The 14,281-nt window shown below is 37.4% G+C and overlaps 3 protein-coding genes across 7 annotated transcripts in view; 2 read left to right on the plus strand and 1 right to left on the minus strand.

The window, feature by feature from the left end:
* nrg2b (neuregulin 2b) overlaps positions 1 to 3,602 on the plus strand; it is a 56,041-nt gene extending 52,439 nt beyond the window's left edge. For 2 of the 3 annotated variants that reach the window (XM_046849410.1, XM_046849411.1), the window contains one exon: positions 683 to 3,602. In XM_046849410.1, coding sequence (XP_046705366.1) covers positions 683 to 1,325 — 643 coding nt within the window. In that variant the 3' untranslated portion in view covers positions 1,326 to 3,602. The remainder of the gene's footprint in view (positions 1 to 682) is intronic. The other variant, XM_046849412.1, reaches the window with a different exon arrangement.
* Positions 3,603 to 4,558: 956 nt separating this feature from the next.
* si:dkey-160o24.3 (N-acetyllactosaminide beta-1,3-N-acetylglucosaminyltransferase 2) lies at positions 4,559 to 8,605 on the plus strand. Its single transcript, XM_046849413.1, has 2 exons — positions 4,559 to 4,808; positions 6,717 to 8,605. Exon 2 carries the CDS (start codon positions 6,720 to 6,722, stop codon positions 8,055 to 8,057), a length of 1,338 nt encoding a protein of 445 aa, XP_046705369.1. The 5' UTR covers positions 4,559 to 4,808; positions 6,717 to 6,719; the 3' UTR covers positions 8,058 to 8,605.
* Positions 8,606 to 8,934: 329 nt separating this feature from the next.
* eif1ad (eukaryotic translation initiation factor 1A domain containing) lies at positions 8,935 to 12,307 on the minus strand. 3 transcript variants are annotated; one of them, XM_046849416.1, is made up of 5 exons: positions 12,160 to 12,307; positions 11,723 to 11,836; positions 9,523 to 9,631; positions 9,314 to 9,422; positions 8,935 to 9,225 (listed from the first exon to the last, which is right to left on the minus strand). In XM_046849416.1, the coding sequence occupies exons 2-5, from the start codon at positions 11,807 to 11,809 to the stop codon at positions 9,009 to 9,011; spliced, it is 522 nt and encodes a 173-aa protein (XP_046705372.1). In that variant the 5' UTR covers positions 11,810 to 11,836; positions 12,160 to 12,307; the 3' UTR covers positions 8,935 to 9,008. The 3 variants fall into 3 exon arrangements, with proteins under 3 accessions (XP_046705372.1, XP_046705374.1, XP_046705373.1); XM_046849418.1 differs by having other exon boundaries at positions 11,723 to 11,832; positions 12,159 to 12,299; XM_046849417.1 differs by lacking the exon at positions 12,160 to 12,307 and adding an exon at positions 11,922 to 12,006.
* Between the last annotated feature and the right edge of the window lie 1,974 nt (positions 12,308 to 14,281).

A 14,281-nucleotide genomic window follows, 5' to 3' on the forward strand; every position in this document is an offset into this window, starting at 1 on the left:
CAATTTTTAGTTCAAGTCCACGTCCAGATCAAAGAGTAGAGCAAAAAAATTAAGAATATATTTGAAACTAATATAAAATATATTTTAAATTATATTTCAAATCCAAATCACAATCAAGGCTGTGATCCCATAGAAATCAGGTCATATACAAGAGCTAACTATTCTTCTATTTAATTATTACATTTATTGCAATTGGCTGAAGCCCTTAAACAAAGTGACTTACAATTTAAATACGACTAAACAAGTGAGGGTTAAGGGCCTTGCTCAGGGGCCCGGCAGTGGCAGCATAGTGGTACTGGGTTTTGAACCCAGTCTAACAAGAAATATACCCTTCCTATTCCAAAATGTAAAAAAAAAAAAAAGAAGGAAAAAAGTGTGCTATTATTTAGGCTAATGTATCCTGGGTCTGTAACCTGGTGAACCGGTGTTGATTCATTCATTGATAAAGACTTTTGTTAAATGGCTCTGAATAAGGGCTTATGCTAAATGCCACAAATGTAAATGTAAAATGTTCATTTCCTTTACTCTACTTTTCTTTTAATTTCTCTACTTTCCCTGTTTTCCTATCTTCTCCCATCTGTTCTATTACATTGCTTCACTTTCACTTTCCTTCTGTTTGCTTCCATTTGCCTCCCCTTGCTTCTCTCTCCTCTCCTCCCATTTTTTTCTCTTTCATTTCCAGGTACGTGTCAGCGCTCACCACGCCGGCCCGTTTGTCTCCAGTGGACTTCCACTCTTCCTCACTGCCCCAGCAGGTGCCTACCTTTCAGATCACGACACCCAATGCCAGCCATGCACTGTCCCTACCACCGGCAGCAGGTTCCTATTCACCCGGTGACGATCAGCCGCTCCTACGCCGGCCACGACGTGCATGCAACCCATACCACAGTGAGGGGACTGGATCTCTCCCGTCCAGCCCATACCGGCTCGCAGATGATGAGGACTACGAGACAACACAGGAGTACATGTCGTCACGTGAGAGGCCCAAAAAGAGTGGCAGCGGGCGACGCTGGCACAGGAGGTCACGCTTCAATGGACACGTTTCCCAGCGTGCCAAAGTGCCAAAGGACTACAGCTCGCAGAGTTGCCTGTCAGACAGCGAATGGGAGGAGGAGGAGGAGGAGGAGATGGGAGAGCTGGGGCATGGTGAAAGCACGCCTTTCCTCAGCATGCAGAACATGAGCATGAACAACGAGCCGGCCACTATCTACCGGCCCAATGACATGCGGACGTACAGCAGTACAGCACGCAGCACGTCACGCTCAAACACTCACACAAACAAACTGTCACAGTCACGGTCCAAACCAGACAATGCACCCCTTTAAACCAAGAGCAGTGACGAGGACAGTAAAACAACATATCTAGGAGAGAGAGAGAAAAAATGATATATGCTATAGACCTGCACCTATAAGAAATATTTTTTATTTTATATAACAGACAGATATTCTAAACAAAGGAAATATTTATTTTCATTTCAGCAAAAATTGTCTACTAGCTAGCAGCAAAGACTTTTTTATAGGGGGGAAAACTATTTATATGTAATTTCTGTTCTTTGGTTTACAGCATTATGAAGAAGAATCACGTGCCAATTTTTTCACAACTTAGAAATAGAATAATATTGTGGTGCCTTTTGCTGTATGCCGATGAGGGAGGTTCCGTTAAGTTTTTTTTGTAGCCTTTCTTAAAATGGACTCCTGGGTTTTATATAGACATGTTTTTTTTCTTGGTTTCTTTTTGGTTTGTTTGTTCAGGATCTCCCCATTTGAACTGTGATCTAATTCTGACATCATGCAATATGGGAATCACTTTTATGTAAGATGTTTGTTTACATGAGTAGGGGTTCACAAACTGGTCATTTCCCCAAGGCATTTATACAATCACCATGGGCACGCTGTTTTCTGTTTAAAACAGGAAATTGTGTGTTTGTGTAGACATTTTAATGGTTTTCTTTTTTCCCCCCACTGGTTTATCATATGTTGTTTGCAGGTCTGCAGGTGTTCATAGGGCATTGTACTAGGTCATGGTACCTGCCCCGGCGTTCAGGGTTTTCAAAATGGCAGTGTATGTACGTCCAATGAATGTGTTTACTCTACTGTATGTAAGAGAAGGGGTCTGTGTATGTATTTGTGTGTGTGTGTGTATGTGTCTCGGAGTGGTGTCTGTGTGTGCATGTGAATTTTAGACTAGTCAGCCTGTATTTGTTTGGTTTTTGTCTGTATGCACCTGCGTGTTGTGTGTTCGAGTGTAACAGGCACTAGTCTAAAGGTTTGGGTGTGTGCTTGTGTCTAAGTGCAATCTCTCTGATGGGTTTTGTCATAGGGGAGCACTGACACTCTGTTTCCATTATGTTGGCTTTAAAAAAAACTGGAGAAAGACACACTGGTGACTTTGCCACTACCCGGTGGCGAAACGAGCTCATTGCACTGTTCCCTTCCTTCCATGTGTAGTGTTTGGCAACGGTGCCACCTGCAGATGAACCAATCCAGCCTGATTCTAGCCTACGTGGGCTGTCATATCCTGTTAGTTCACACGCCCCGTTCCTATGCCAGCAGCTTAAAGCCGCTATGTGTCTCAGGACTTCCCATTCAAAAAAACCCACGATTCATGAGCACTTCTCACACTTAGATCTGATCTGCAGTTCTGATCTCTGAGAATGATACCACTGGCTATTTTTGCTCATTTGTGAAACCTGTAGAAAGTCTTTGATGGCCTGACATTTTAGGTGTTTTTTTTCCCTGCTGCCCCCACACCCTTCTCTCTGATTGGTGTTTGTCTGTATGCAAGCTGGGGGCTTGCTGTTAGCATTGCTGGCCTGGGCATGCTACTTTAGACAAACAGATTGTGAAATAACCTATTTTTTTGTTTGTTTTCGGACTTAACCAAAATCTTAACACGCTATCCAGAAAATCGACACCTCTCCCCCAAATACCCTATCCACACACAAACACACCCACATAAACACCTGGATCCACATAACATACACTGTGTCCTCACATCCAAATACACTCCCACACACTCATTCAAAGCTTCTCCTGACTCACTGATTTCTCTTTCTCTCTCTCTCTCTCTCTCTCTCTCTCTCTCTCTCTCTTTCTTTCTTTTTTCCCCTCTCCTTTACTCTCTCCTCTTGTTCTGTTCTTCCTCTGTCTGCCTGTTAAGCCTTCCCTTTTTCTGCATGTCCTAGTGGTTCTGGTAGATGGGTGCATGGTAAACGCATCAACTGAGTTGTCTTCATGCGGTGAAAGTGTACTTTTCATTTTGACATCCAGCAATAAATCCCCCTTTTTTTCATGCCCATTCTTGACTTGGAATATGCTAGAAATTTTTGCAAGTTTTCTCAGAAAATAGTACTTGTACAAAAATCAAACCACTTGTTCATATGGAAAAAATAAATCTTTATTCCTACCATTTTGGAAAAAAAACCAAAACACTTATTTGTCATTTTTATGTAATGTGTGTTCTTTTTTTATTATTTGAAATGTCCATGACTTCAGCACTGCTAATATTTTTTTCCTGGGAGACTTTGTTTGTTTTAAAGTGAGGTGTCTCAGAATTTCTTTCTGCAAGCACTATAAGCAAGGTAAGTACTTCACTAATTCTGAAGTGTTGAGAAAAAAAAAGACACACTGCTTAAGAAACCAAAACTGACACCAATGCCTCTTGACACATTTCAGGACCCATAGTTAGTTTGTGTTACCTCATTTTATGACAGAGTACAATAGGAAGGAAAGGAATGCAGCATGACCAGAACAAGGGACATTCTTTGCTTTGTTTTCATATCATCACATCATATATAATCTATATAGTATTGTTTCTACCATGACCTAAACAATTATTATAAAAACATCAGACTGTTAAAGAAACTGAAGAATTTTATTTATTGTATAGATTTTACACTGAAAGTTTCAAACTTAACTCACCCAAACTGTCAGCCATATAATTTTTTTCTTCGAAATTAGATATATAAAAAAGATAACCCATATCAGTCTAAATCAACACAACTGCACTGATCTTAAAACAATTACAGTTACATGTTTTCAGGTTGGATAAAAATTGCATACAATCTATTTGCTTTTTTCTACTTCAAGCACATATATGAATTATAATATTTTTTTAAAAATCAAGGTAGATGTTGATGAAGGAATGGATAATGAATTGACATTCATTATAATGAAAATTATTAATGATAATGAAAATTATTAATTGACAATTAACAGCATTCCTGGTTACTTAAATCACGTGGAAACATTGTTATAATAGTTCTAATAGTGTTCTAATAGGCAACAATCCAATCCGGATTGTTTTAAAAAATAAAATATAAAATTACCAGCAATTTGTCAGTGTCTTCAATTTCTAAAAGCACTTAATACTATATATATATATATATATATATATATATATATATATATATATATATATATATATATATATATATATATATAATATATACTACAGTAAATGAACCAAGCCCTAATGCTTGTCGGTGCTGCTGCTACCATTTCAGGGTTTTCCGGTTTGGACTGCTCATGATTCTTCTGCCACGCGCGTTTCTCAGAGATGCGTGTTTCTCAGTGATGCGCGTGCACGTGGTAGAGTCTCGCGCTTTGGGGAACGTGTGCTGATTGTGTTTATCGCTATTCAGTATTAAAAAGCGTCTGGTATCTTGTTCATTATTAATTTATAGCCATTTGTTTTAGATCCTTATCGAAAGACGGGAACTTGTTTATTTTTATTATTTAATTTGTTAACTAGTCCGGCGAGGAGTCTAAACGACACGAGTTTCACCTCAAGGACCTGCTTCTTTCTCTGTAAGTATCTATGTACCATATGTTTAAGGGTTTAGACGCTGTTTTAATTTAGAAATTATATACGAAAGAAAGAAAGAAAATGTTTGCAAGGCGTTATTAGCCTGTAAACTGCCTGTGTTCACATTACCGGTGTTTCTAAAATATTGTTAAAACAAGCTAAATAAAAATGATTGAGTAATTCAGTAAATGTAACACAAACAAGTCTGTATCTCCCCCCAATAAATAAATAAATAAATAATACTTAAAAGTACTAAAATACTTTATGTAAATGTGTTTAAAGGTGTATTTTACTTACTAGCATGCAACTGGTCCAAAATTATTCTATAGTGTAACAATACAGGGGCGTGGTTTCTCAACTGGATTTGTAAATAAATTCACATATGAAGTTGAAAGTTGACACTTTTTCGTTATTTCTTTTTTTTTTCCATACTTAAGGCCTGACACAACTAAAAGACTATTGCACTTTGAAAAATGCAGAGTTTCAGTGATATTTCATGGCTCACCCTCTTTGTGTTTCTTATGTTAGGTGTATAGTGTAAAAAAACACGTTAGTTGGTTAATTGTGTGAGTTTGTATTATATTTTGATGCTGATATCAATGTTTTATATATTATGTATATTATGTGTTGAAATTGACTTTGTTTGGAGAACAGTCCATATAAACCTTCAAATGTTTAGAGCAATAGTCTAAATGTTCATCCATATGTTTGTTTTAATATTTTTGCCAACCAGACACTTTACGTTCTCTTACATATACTTATAAACCCACTTCTTTTTGAGCTATTGGGTTTTGGATTAAATATTTTCAATTAGTCAGTCAAATAGACTCATATTTATAGCAACTATATAATATATACATTTACCAACCAGCAAACATATGTACACCTGTTGTTTTTGAAATTATATAAATAATCAATCATGTAGCACAATGCACAAGTTCATGCAGAATAAGAGATTCAGTTTTATGTTTGTTAAAATATTGAAATTGAGATTTCCATCCGAATTGTCTCTAGAGTTGACTAATTAAAAAAAAATATTCAAAAATGTCTAGTTGTGGGCATAAATGCTTTATTCATGAGAGTCAGCAGGAAGGCTACAGTCACTTAAAATTATCACAATTAATGATTACAACCAGGATAAGCTGGAAAAAAAAAAAGGTAGCACCTGAATGCACACCACAGCAGAATATCAAATTCTACATGTTCAGGTTTCACTTCTGTCAGCCAAGAACAATGATGTGATGTTTCAGTAGTCACAGGATCATTGAAATAGAGCAGTTAAGAGCAGCACTGACTGTGTGGGAAATCCAATAAGGTTAGCAGTTTCTGTCAAACTCAAAACCAATCCATTTGGCACCAACAATTCTGCTTTAATCGGAGTAACTGAGATCCCGAATTTTCTCTATTTTCATGTTTGGTGTGAGCATTACTACTGGCACATAATTGGTTGATTGCAGATTTGCATAAATGAGCAGGGTTATTTATTAAAGTGGTTGAGTGTCTAATCGCCTTGATAATAAGGGATTGTATTTTCACTATTGCAAAATTCAAAAAGAGTCACAACACAATCAAACCCACCCCAACTCACCCCCATCATTATGTCTATTTTTTTTGTCAGTGGTATAGACCGAGTTGTCTCCATATAATCTTACAGAGTTAAAACTATTTTCTGGATCTCATAAAAATAACTTGCTTATTAATTTGCGGTTATGAACGCTCTGACTACCTTTAACCCACTGTTTCTAAATATAGGTACCTATGTGAACCACATTTTCTTGTCTCTCAGTGCCCAATCAAGAACAAGAAAATTTGTATCACTCTGATGGGGACTGGGAGTGAGCGAAACTGTGAATCACCTTCCATTAAGAAGGAAAACTTTGTAATTACTTCTTTCTTTCATGTTTCTATAGGCAATGGCCAGATGTCTGTGGAGATATCGCTTCCGGCTCCTGCTCTGCATATGTACACCATGTCTACTACTTGGATGCCTTTTCATCTACATAAGTGTGGCTATAAGCTTAGCCATGACTCACACCTACCCATCGAATGGGCAAATGATCAGCTCAGGTCTACCAGATTTGTTTATAGCTAGCGGGACATCTAATGACAGCATGTTAGCCCCCTACCCAGTTCAGCCCTTTTGGAGTCAGCACCTGGACAGAGCTGCATTTTGGAACATGATCCAACAAGTCAAGGACCGCCAACATAACCCCATCCTTCAAGCCTCAGGAAACATTTTTCTTAAAGATAACATCACGTCATTAAACCAAAATGGGTGTTTTCAATACGATGATGCAATGAGCAGAGGGTCAGATTATTTCACTCTGCCACATCCGATTAAGAGGTTTGTAAGTTCAATGTACTGTAGAGTTTACCCACTGCTCATTGACCAACCAGGATTGTGTGCCAAAACGGAAGAGGCTCCAATGTTGCTGCTGGCAATTAAGTCAACAGTGCTTAACTTCAAGAACCGTCAAGCCATAAGGAGGACATGGGGGTATTCAGGACTTCTGAAGGGGCAGGTGGGGAAAGGAGGACTAGTGCGCCGGGTTTTCCTCTTGGGCAAGGTTGATAAAGAGTTAAGTAAAGGTATTGAAAAAGAGAGTGAAAAGTATGGTGACATTATAATGTGGGACTTCATAGACACTTTCTTTAACCTGACGCTGAAGGATGTACTGTTCTGGGACTGGTTCTCAAAGCGCTGTCAGAATGCTCGTTTTGTTTTCAAGGGTGATGACGATGTCTTCGTGAGGACACCTGCTCTTCTAGACTACTTGCAAGAAGAAACACTTCACCGAACAAGAAATGGTAGCAGACAGAAATTGGACGAGTTTGTTGTTGGGGACATTATCGCCTCTGCACTCCCTTTGCACACAGAAGACAGTAAGTATTTCATCCCTGAAAGTTTCTATAAGGGTATGTACCCGACATATCCAGGTGGAGGAGGGGTAGTCTACTCAGGTGCACTGGTTCCCAGGCTTCTCCAGGTGTCCAGAAGAATTCATCTGTTCCCTATCGATGATGTTTACCTGGGAATGTGCCTTCAAAGGCTGGGGATCATCCCAATCGACCACCCAGCCTTCCTCACTTTTGACTTTAATGCTGAAGAAGCAAAGGACCCCTGCGCCCACCACACGATCCTGCTGGTCCACAAACGCAGTCCAAGAGAAATGTTAAAACTATGGTCACAAATCTTAAAACCAAGCATCCAATGTAGAAACGTAACCCTTAGGAATGAAAGAACAAATTAAGCCACTTTTAATATGAATGCAAAACCAGGATTGGATTTTACTGACATGGGAAGGGACTACTGACTGCTCTCAAAGCCTTGCAAAGACATTTGTGGTTTAACAGGTTTTGAGAAGAAGCATTTCTCCCTTGACTACATTCATGAGTGATGTGAAGTAGACGGCGAACACTAATGTCAGAAAAAACGGTAAATGATTCTGTATTGTAACCCTGAATACCAGAAATGACAACTTTTGTAACTCTGAACCTTTAAATAGTTCCCTTATAACTGCTGGTATATACAGTTGTAGTGTCAGCTCAAACATTAAGTATTACAACATCTTTACTGTAAGTGATAAAAGACACTGCTTTAGTGAGTGAGTCTGAGGATTGGGTGTGTACCGGTAAGAACGGGGAAACTTTACATTACAATGATTATGCTTCTTTTGGTCACAGACAACACCTGTTTTGTTTTGTATACTTGTCACCATTTGACCTAATGCAAGTATTTAAACACAAGGTAGCTTATTTAAACAGACAATGGACATAAAATGTTTAATTATCAGTTAATTACAGTGTATGTATATAAACTTACTGAATGTAAGTGTTTTTTTTAGCATTTAATAATAAAAAGGATGAAAATATTTCACTTGTCTAAGTTAAAGACATTGTTGAAGTGGATGTAAATAATTTTTATATAAAGTTTTATTGCCATATGTACACACATTATAATACAAAAACTTTAACACACCAGATCAACTTAAATGTACAATCCAATATGCATAGAGAATAAGTCAGTTTTTTTTTACATGGATTAAACATGGTCTTGGTCTAAATTTTTTAATCATAATAATGCATATTTATGCATTATAAAAATGCACATATTTCCATACCTTGCTGTTTAAATTGAAGGTACATAATGTTTATTCAAAAATCTTTGAGATGTGCAGAATTAATGAAAGCTTCTGTTCTTCCTAATCTTCATGCTCCTCTTCCTCATCTTTATCCGAGTCATCGCTCTCACTGTACTGCACATTGGTTCTGTTTGTGTTTACAAAAAGGTCCCGGTCATCCTCAGAGTCACTGCTGCTGCACTCGTCCTCTTCATTTTCCTCTTTACTTTTAGTATCATCTCTCTGTGCTTTTTTCTGAATCTGCTCCTTTCCACCAGCCACCTCGAATCCGGTAGGCCTGTTTGCAAATTCCATGGTCAGTAGCTTGCTAAAAAAAACATTGTAGTGGCAAATACTGTATAGTGTACATATGCTTATTTTCTCACCAGATGTTAAGTTTCCTCAAGTAGTCAATGTGGTCCCTATACAGAATGAAGCTGATCTCTCCTTTCACCTTATCACCTTCCTCAATAGGATCTACAATCACAAAATCACCTGCCAAAAAAAAAATGTGAAATCAGGAATGTTAGTATTCCCAATCAAATAAATATGTGAAATATGATAGAAACAATTAAGAAGCCGAGGTTTAGCAAACCTCTTTTGATCCAGATGTTCTTGCGAAACTTCGTGGGCATGCTGAGCAGAAATTTCTCGCCACTCTCAGTCACAGCCTGATGGAGGTTATTGCCATTGCTTCCCATAATCTGCAAGGTACAAAAACATTTGCTTGTTTAGGATAACTCCCAGCTTTATGGCCCTATTATGCCATTCTGCATTCACGTTTGTTTATTTAGCAGACAAGTGAATTAGTATATAGTAGGATTCAAGCATTCACACTAAAAATGGAGCTGACAACCATACAAAAGCAGCATTACATATCACTTATATATCAATTTTTCTACTCTCTTTGGTCAAAAAAAAAAAAAAGGTGTTGATTAATGCTGAAGATTTGTGTAAGGAGGCATGCATCAAACATATCATGGAAGAACTATGTAACTGTCAAACGGTTTGTTCGGTTTCTTTAGATTTACAGCCATGCCATGGACTTCTGTGAAAGAAAGTGAAGTAACAATGGTCCATAGCTGCTTTGATGCAAATGATAACATGAACTGATTTACACTATACTGACAAAGGTTTGTGGACAACTGACTATAAGATTGGTATGTGCTTTTTAAGCATCACATTTAGGCCACAGTTCCAGTTATAATAACCTCCACTCTTTTGGGAAGGTGTTCCATTAGATTTTGGAGCGTGACAAGAGATGTGTGTTCACTCATCAACCGAATGCATTTGTAAAGTACATTACAATCCATTTCCTAAATTGCATGGCCCATGCTATTTTTATTCCTTATATAACGCACATTATATTTTCACCATATGTGATTGGGTAGGAAGGACAGTCAACGTCATCCACATTCACAATATCTTTTCGCCATTAACAAAAGGTGTGTCTATATAAACAGGTTATCAGGTCAGGATTTAAACAATGAGATTTTGCTCCTGAATACCAGAAGATCCTTATGTGGTGGGCTTTAAGACCACTTTATAAAGATTAATAAAATATTGTTTTATTATTTATTGTTTAAAATATTGTTATAAACGGGCTGATCTGGTCGGACATTTACTTTCTAGTGATTTTCCCCTGATGAATTTAGGCTAAACTGGATCTTGTTTAAACAACAACTGTAAAATTAAGTGGAACATCCAAAGCACCAGGTGTTCCAATAGACCAACCTACAGGTAATAGACAATAACTTCTTGAATTTATTTAAAAAAAATCTAGGCTGTTCTCGTAATTACGTGCAAAACCTTCAAATGAGGGACCCAAGTTAGAATCGTAGATCTGGACTGGGAGCTCAGGATACTCAACACTAAAGGCACTTAAAAAAAAAAAAACTTTTGTGTACTTGTGCAAATGGTTAGATTTTAGGCTCACTGGATGGGAAGACTGCAATCATTAACATGGGAGTGCCTTAAAGTGTTTCTCAAGCTGTCTTTTTGTGCCAATGTGGATGGACCTGTAATATTGTCCCAAAGGTAAACAGACAGCTTTCAGGGTGGGGTGAATCTCCAATGATACTGAGGGGTTTCGTAGAGCAGTGGCCAGTGTCAGATAAAGCAGTGCGGCTTTAGGTCTTTACTTCCCAATGAGAGTTTGTGTTCAGACTCCAAGAAATGTGAATTCCCTCCAGTTTAAATTTGTTATTTTTAAGAAACAGAATGAACAAATTTCATTGCAAATAATGCACCTAAATAATTACACAAAGAATAACTGCAGGATTGAAAGAGACTGGTCACATTTTCTTTTAAGGAAAAAATGAAAAGTCTTTTACTTGTCACATATACAATACAGACCAGTGAAATTCTTTCTTCGCATATCCCAGCTTGTTATGAAGCTGGGGTTAGAGCACAGGGTCAGCCATGATAAGGCACCCCTGGATAATTAGGAGTTAAGGGTGTTAACTTCTGACCTTCCAATCAGTAACCCAGAGCCTTAACCACTAAGCTATCACTTGGCAGAAGTGTTTTTTTTAACTCACTCCCACTCAACACCTAGCCCAAAAGAATAGTTAAAGTTAGTAGGGTCCGATTATTCATAGTCTGCTGTTCAATGTTTATAACAAACTCATCAAACCTCTGATGAAACTGATATATTGAAGGTATATGGCCTGGTAGCTAAATAAAGTTGTGTGTCATCTGTATAATAATCCAAGAGCAGTCTGTCTATAATAATGCCATAGTGTTTTTTTTTTTTTTTACACTATACAGTTTTTACTTATTTGTACAGCACTGACCCTCATAATCTGCTGCTGCTCGTTAGGTGTGATGTAGTCCTCCAGGACTTCCTTGACCACATGTTTGCGCTTGGTTGCCTTCGACATCTTTGATGATCTCTAAAATCCCCTGTTCTGTAAAAAAGGTAGAAAAACAGTATGTATTAGGCAACAAACTTAGTCTCATCCAGCACGTGAATGCACCCTTAACCCTACTTACAATCTGTAATGATTTTGCTATTCCGCTGCTATTCAACTGTCAGCTATCTACTGAACCACCTGACCAAATATATGTATTTGTTAACTATGACGTCACAGTAGTGCAATACATCACAGGACAACAATCGAATTTGCTAGAGCGCCTGCCTAGCTTAGCCGGTTAGCTCCAACTAGCCTACAATGGTACTTTTCCACACTCATTCACGTCGTGAAGGCCGCGATTTGAAAATGCAACATACCCAAAAAACTTTCACAAAAGCCAAAACGTATTCTGGATCTTGCTGTTTGGTACATCGAAATAAAAACCCCGACACGCTGGTCAACTGCTGAACGCGTCTGGCGCATGTGAAACTCACTGCCGGTTGCTTCCGGTTTCTTCCGGATGTAACAGGTGCGGCATTGTGGGTAATGTAGGCAATGTATTGCAGTCAATGTATTGTACTGTAGGCTAAAGCTACTATATATATGTGTATGCATATACATACATATACGCGCGCACACACACACACACACATATATATGTATGTATGTGTGTATATATGCATATACCTATGTATGTGTGTATATATATATATATATATATATATATATATATATATATATATATATATATATATATATATATATATATATATATAAACCCAGCCATTAGGGCTCAAATCAAATACGCAGATCACGAAAGAGAAGTTTGGTCGAGGCCCAGGTTGAGCCAGTAGCCAGAAGCTTTGTTTGATTGCTCTGCTGGATAGATAAAAAAAGCTACTGGTTTACTGGTTTGTGCATTACTATTAAAAGAAACTTTTACTTTTTAATTAAAGACATAGTCAGGTGATAAATGCAAACTTCCTTCACTGCATTAGTGTAAATAAAATAACTTTTAATTAATTTAATTTAATCCCGTGTTTGTTTTCTCTGCTCTCTTCATGATGTTCACGTTACTGAGATCCTGATTGACTACAGTTACTGATAGAGCAGTTGATGTCTACATACTTTTATTAATCTATACTTTTATTAATCTAATCCGTCCTTCAGATGAGACGTTAAACCGAGGTCCTGACTCTCTGAGGTCATAAAAAATCCCAAGATGTCTTTCGAAAACGAGTAGGGGTGTGCCCCGGCATCCTGGCCAAAAACTTGCCCGCTGGCCTACTAATCATCCCCTCATATTAATTGGCTATATCACTCTATCTCCTCTCCACTAATATGCTGGTGTGTGGTGGGCGTTCTGGCGCAATATGGCTGCCGTCACATCATCCAGGTGGATGCTGCACATTGGTGGTGGTTGAGGAGAATCCCCCCTTTCATATGTAAAGCGCTTTGAGTGCTGCAGAAAAGCGCTATATAAATGTAACGAATTATTATTATTATTATTATTATTATACAGGAAGGCAACACCTTGGAAGCATCTTGACAGATTGCTGATGCATTTCATGCCACTTTTTTGCCAATGGACTATTATTAAAAACTTTGGATTTCTTTCCGCCTATGGACTGTGTGAGAGAGTAGAGCATCCCTAGTGAATATTTTCTAGCATTGTTTACCCCAAACGTCCACCTGCATGTGGAGCCAATTCGGTTTCATTACAACTATCAATCTATCAGGTATCATACTGGGCACTGATTTATTTTATTTGTTAAAAATGGATGCTCTAATTAAAGGACCTTTTTATGATCAATAAATTATGAAATCAAAATTTTCATGTGTATGTATTGAATTTGTTTTAGCAAGATATTTTTATATAAACAAAAGTATTTGATATTATAGCAAACCTATTATTGAGATATACACATTTTTTTATTTATTTCATGATAAGAAACCATAATAGTTCAAGAGTTTTATATTACACACCATTAATTCCACATTTATACGGTAACATATGTAATCAAACTTTTCCCTTTACCATAAAATCAGCAGTCTTAACATCTCTTTACTGCAATAGTAGGATACATTTATGCCATATTCATTACATGATTGTTGACAGATTTTTTTTTTATTGATTTTTTGAATTATTTGATTACTCTTTATTTATATTTAATTCATTGGTTTATCTGAAGTAACCATACACTTATTTCTCATGCTGACACTTATTAAGAAACCTGAGGAACATGAGAAAATAAAATCCTGACTCATCCTTTTATATGTAACACCAGATAGTATACAGGTGTAGACATGTGGAGGTAAACCGTACTAAATGTGTGTTAAAAAAAAAATATATATACAGTACAGACCAAAAGTTTGGACACACCTTCTCATTCAAAGAGTTTTCTTTATTTTCATGACTATGAAAATTGTAGAGTCACACTGAAGGCATCAAGGGCTATTTGACCAAGAAGGAGAGTGATGGGGTGCTGCGCCAGATGA

The sequence above is a fragment of the Silurus meridionalis genome, chromosome 5, assembly GCF_014805685.1.
Source record: "Silurus meridionalis isolate SWU-2019-XX chromosome 5, ASM1480568v1, whole genome shotgun sequence".
Taxonomy (NCBI): domain Eukaryota; kingdom Metazoa; phylum Chordata; class Actinopteri; order Siluriformes; family Siluridae; genus Silurus; species Silurus meridionalis.

Bases quoted from the DNA above. Each gene is read 5' to 3' on its own strand.
- eif1ad (XM_046849416.1), bottom strand. From the start codon at position 11,809: ATGTCGAAGGCAACCAAGCGCAAACATGTGGTCAAGGAAGTCCTGGAG. The intron at 9,632-11,722 runs GTCAGTGCTGTA...TGTACCTTGCAG, and splicing joins AGCAGCAGCAGATTATGAGG to ATTATGGGAAGCAATGGCAA. The intron at 9,226-9,313 runs GTGAGAAAATAA...ATTTGCAAACAG, and splicing joins TTGAGGAAACTTAACATCTG to GCCTACCGGATTCGAGGTGG.
- si:dkey-160o24.3 (XM_046849413.1), top strand. From the start codon at position 6,720: ATGGCCAGATGTCTGTGGAGATATCGCTTCCGGCTCCTGCTCTGCATA.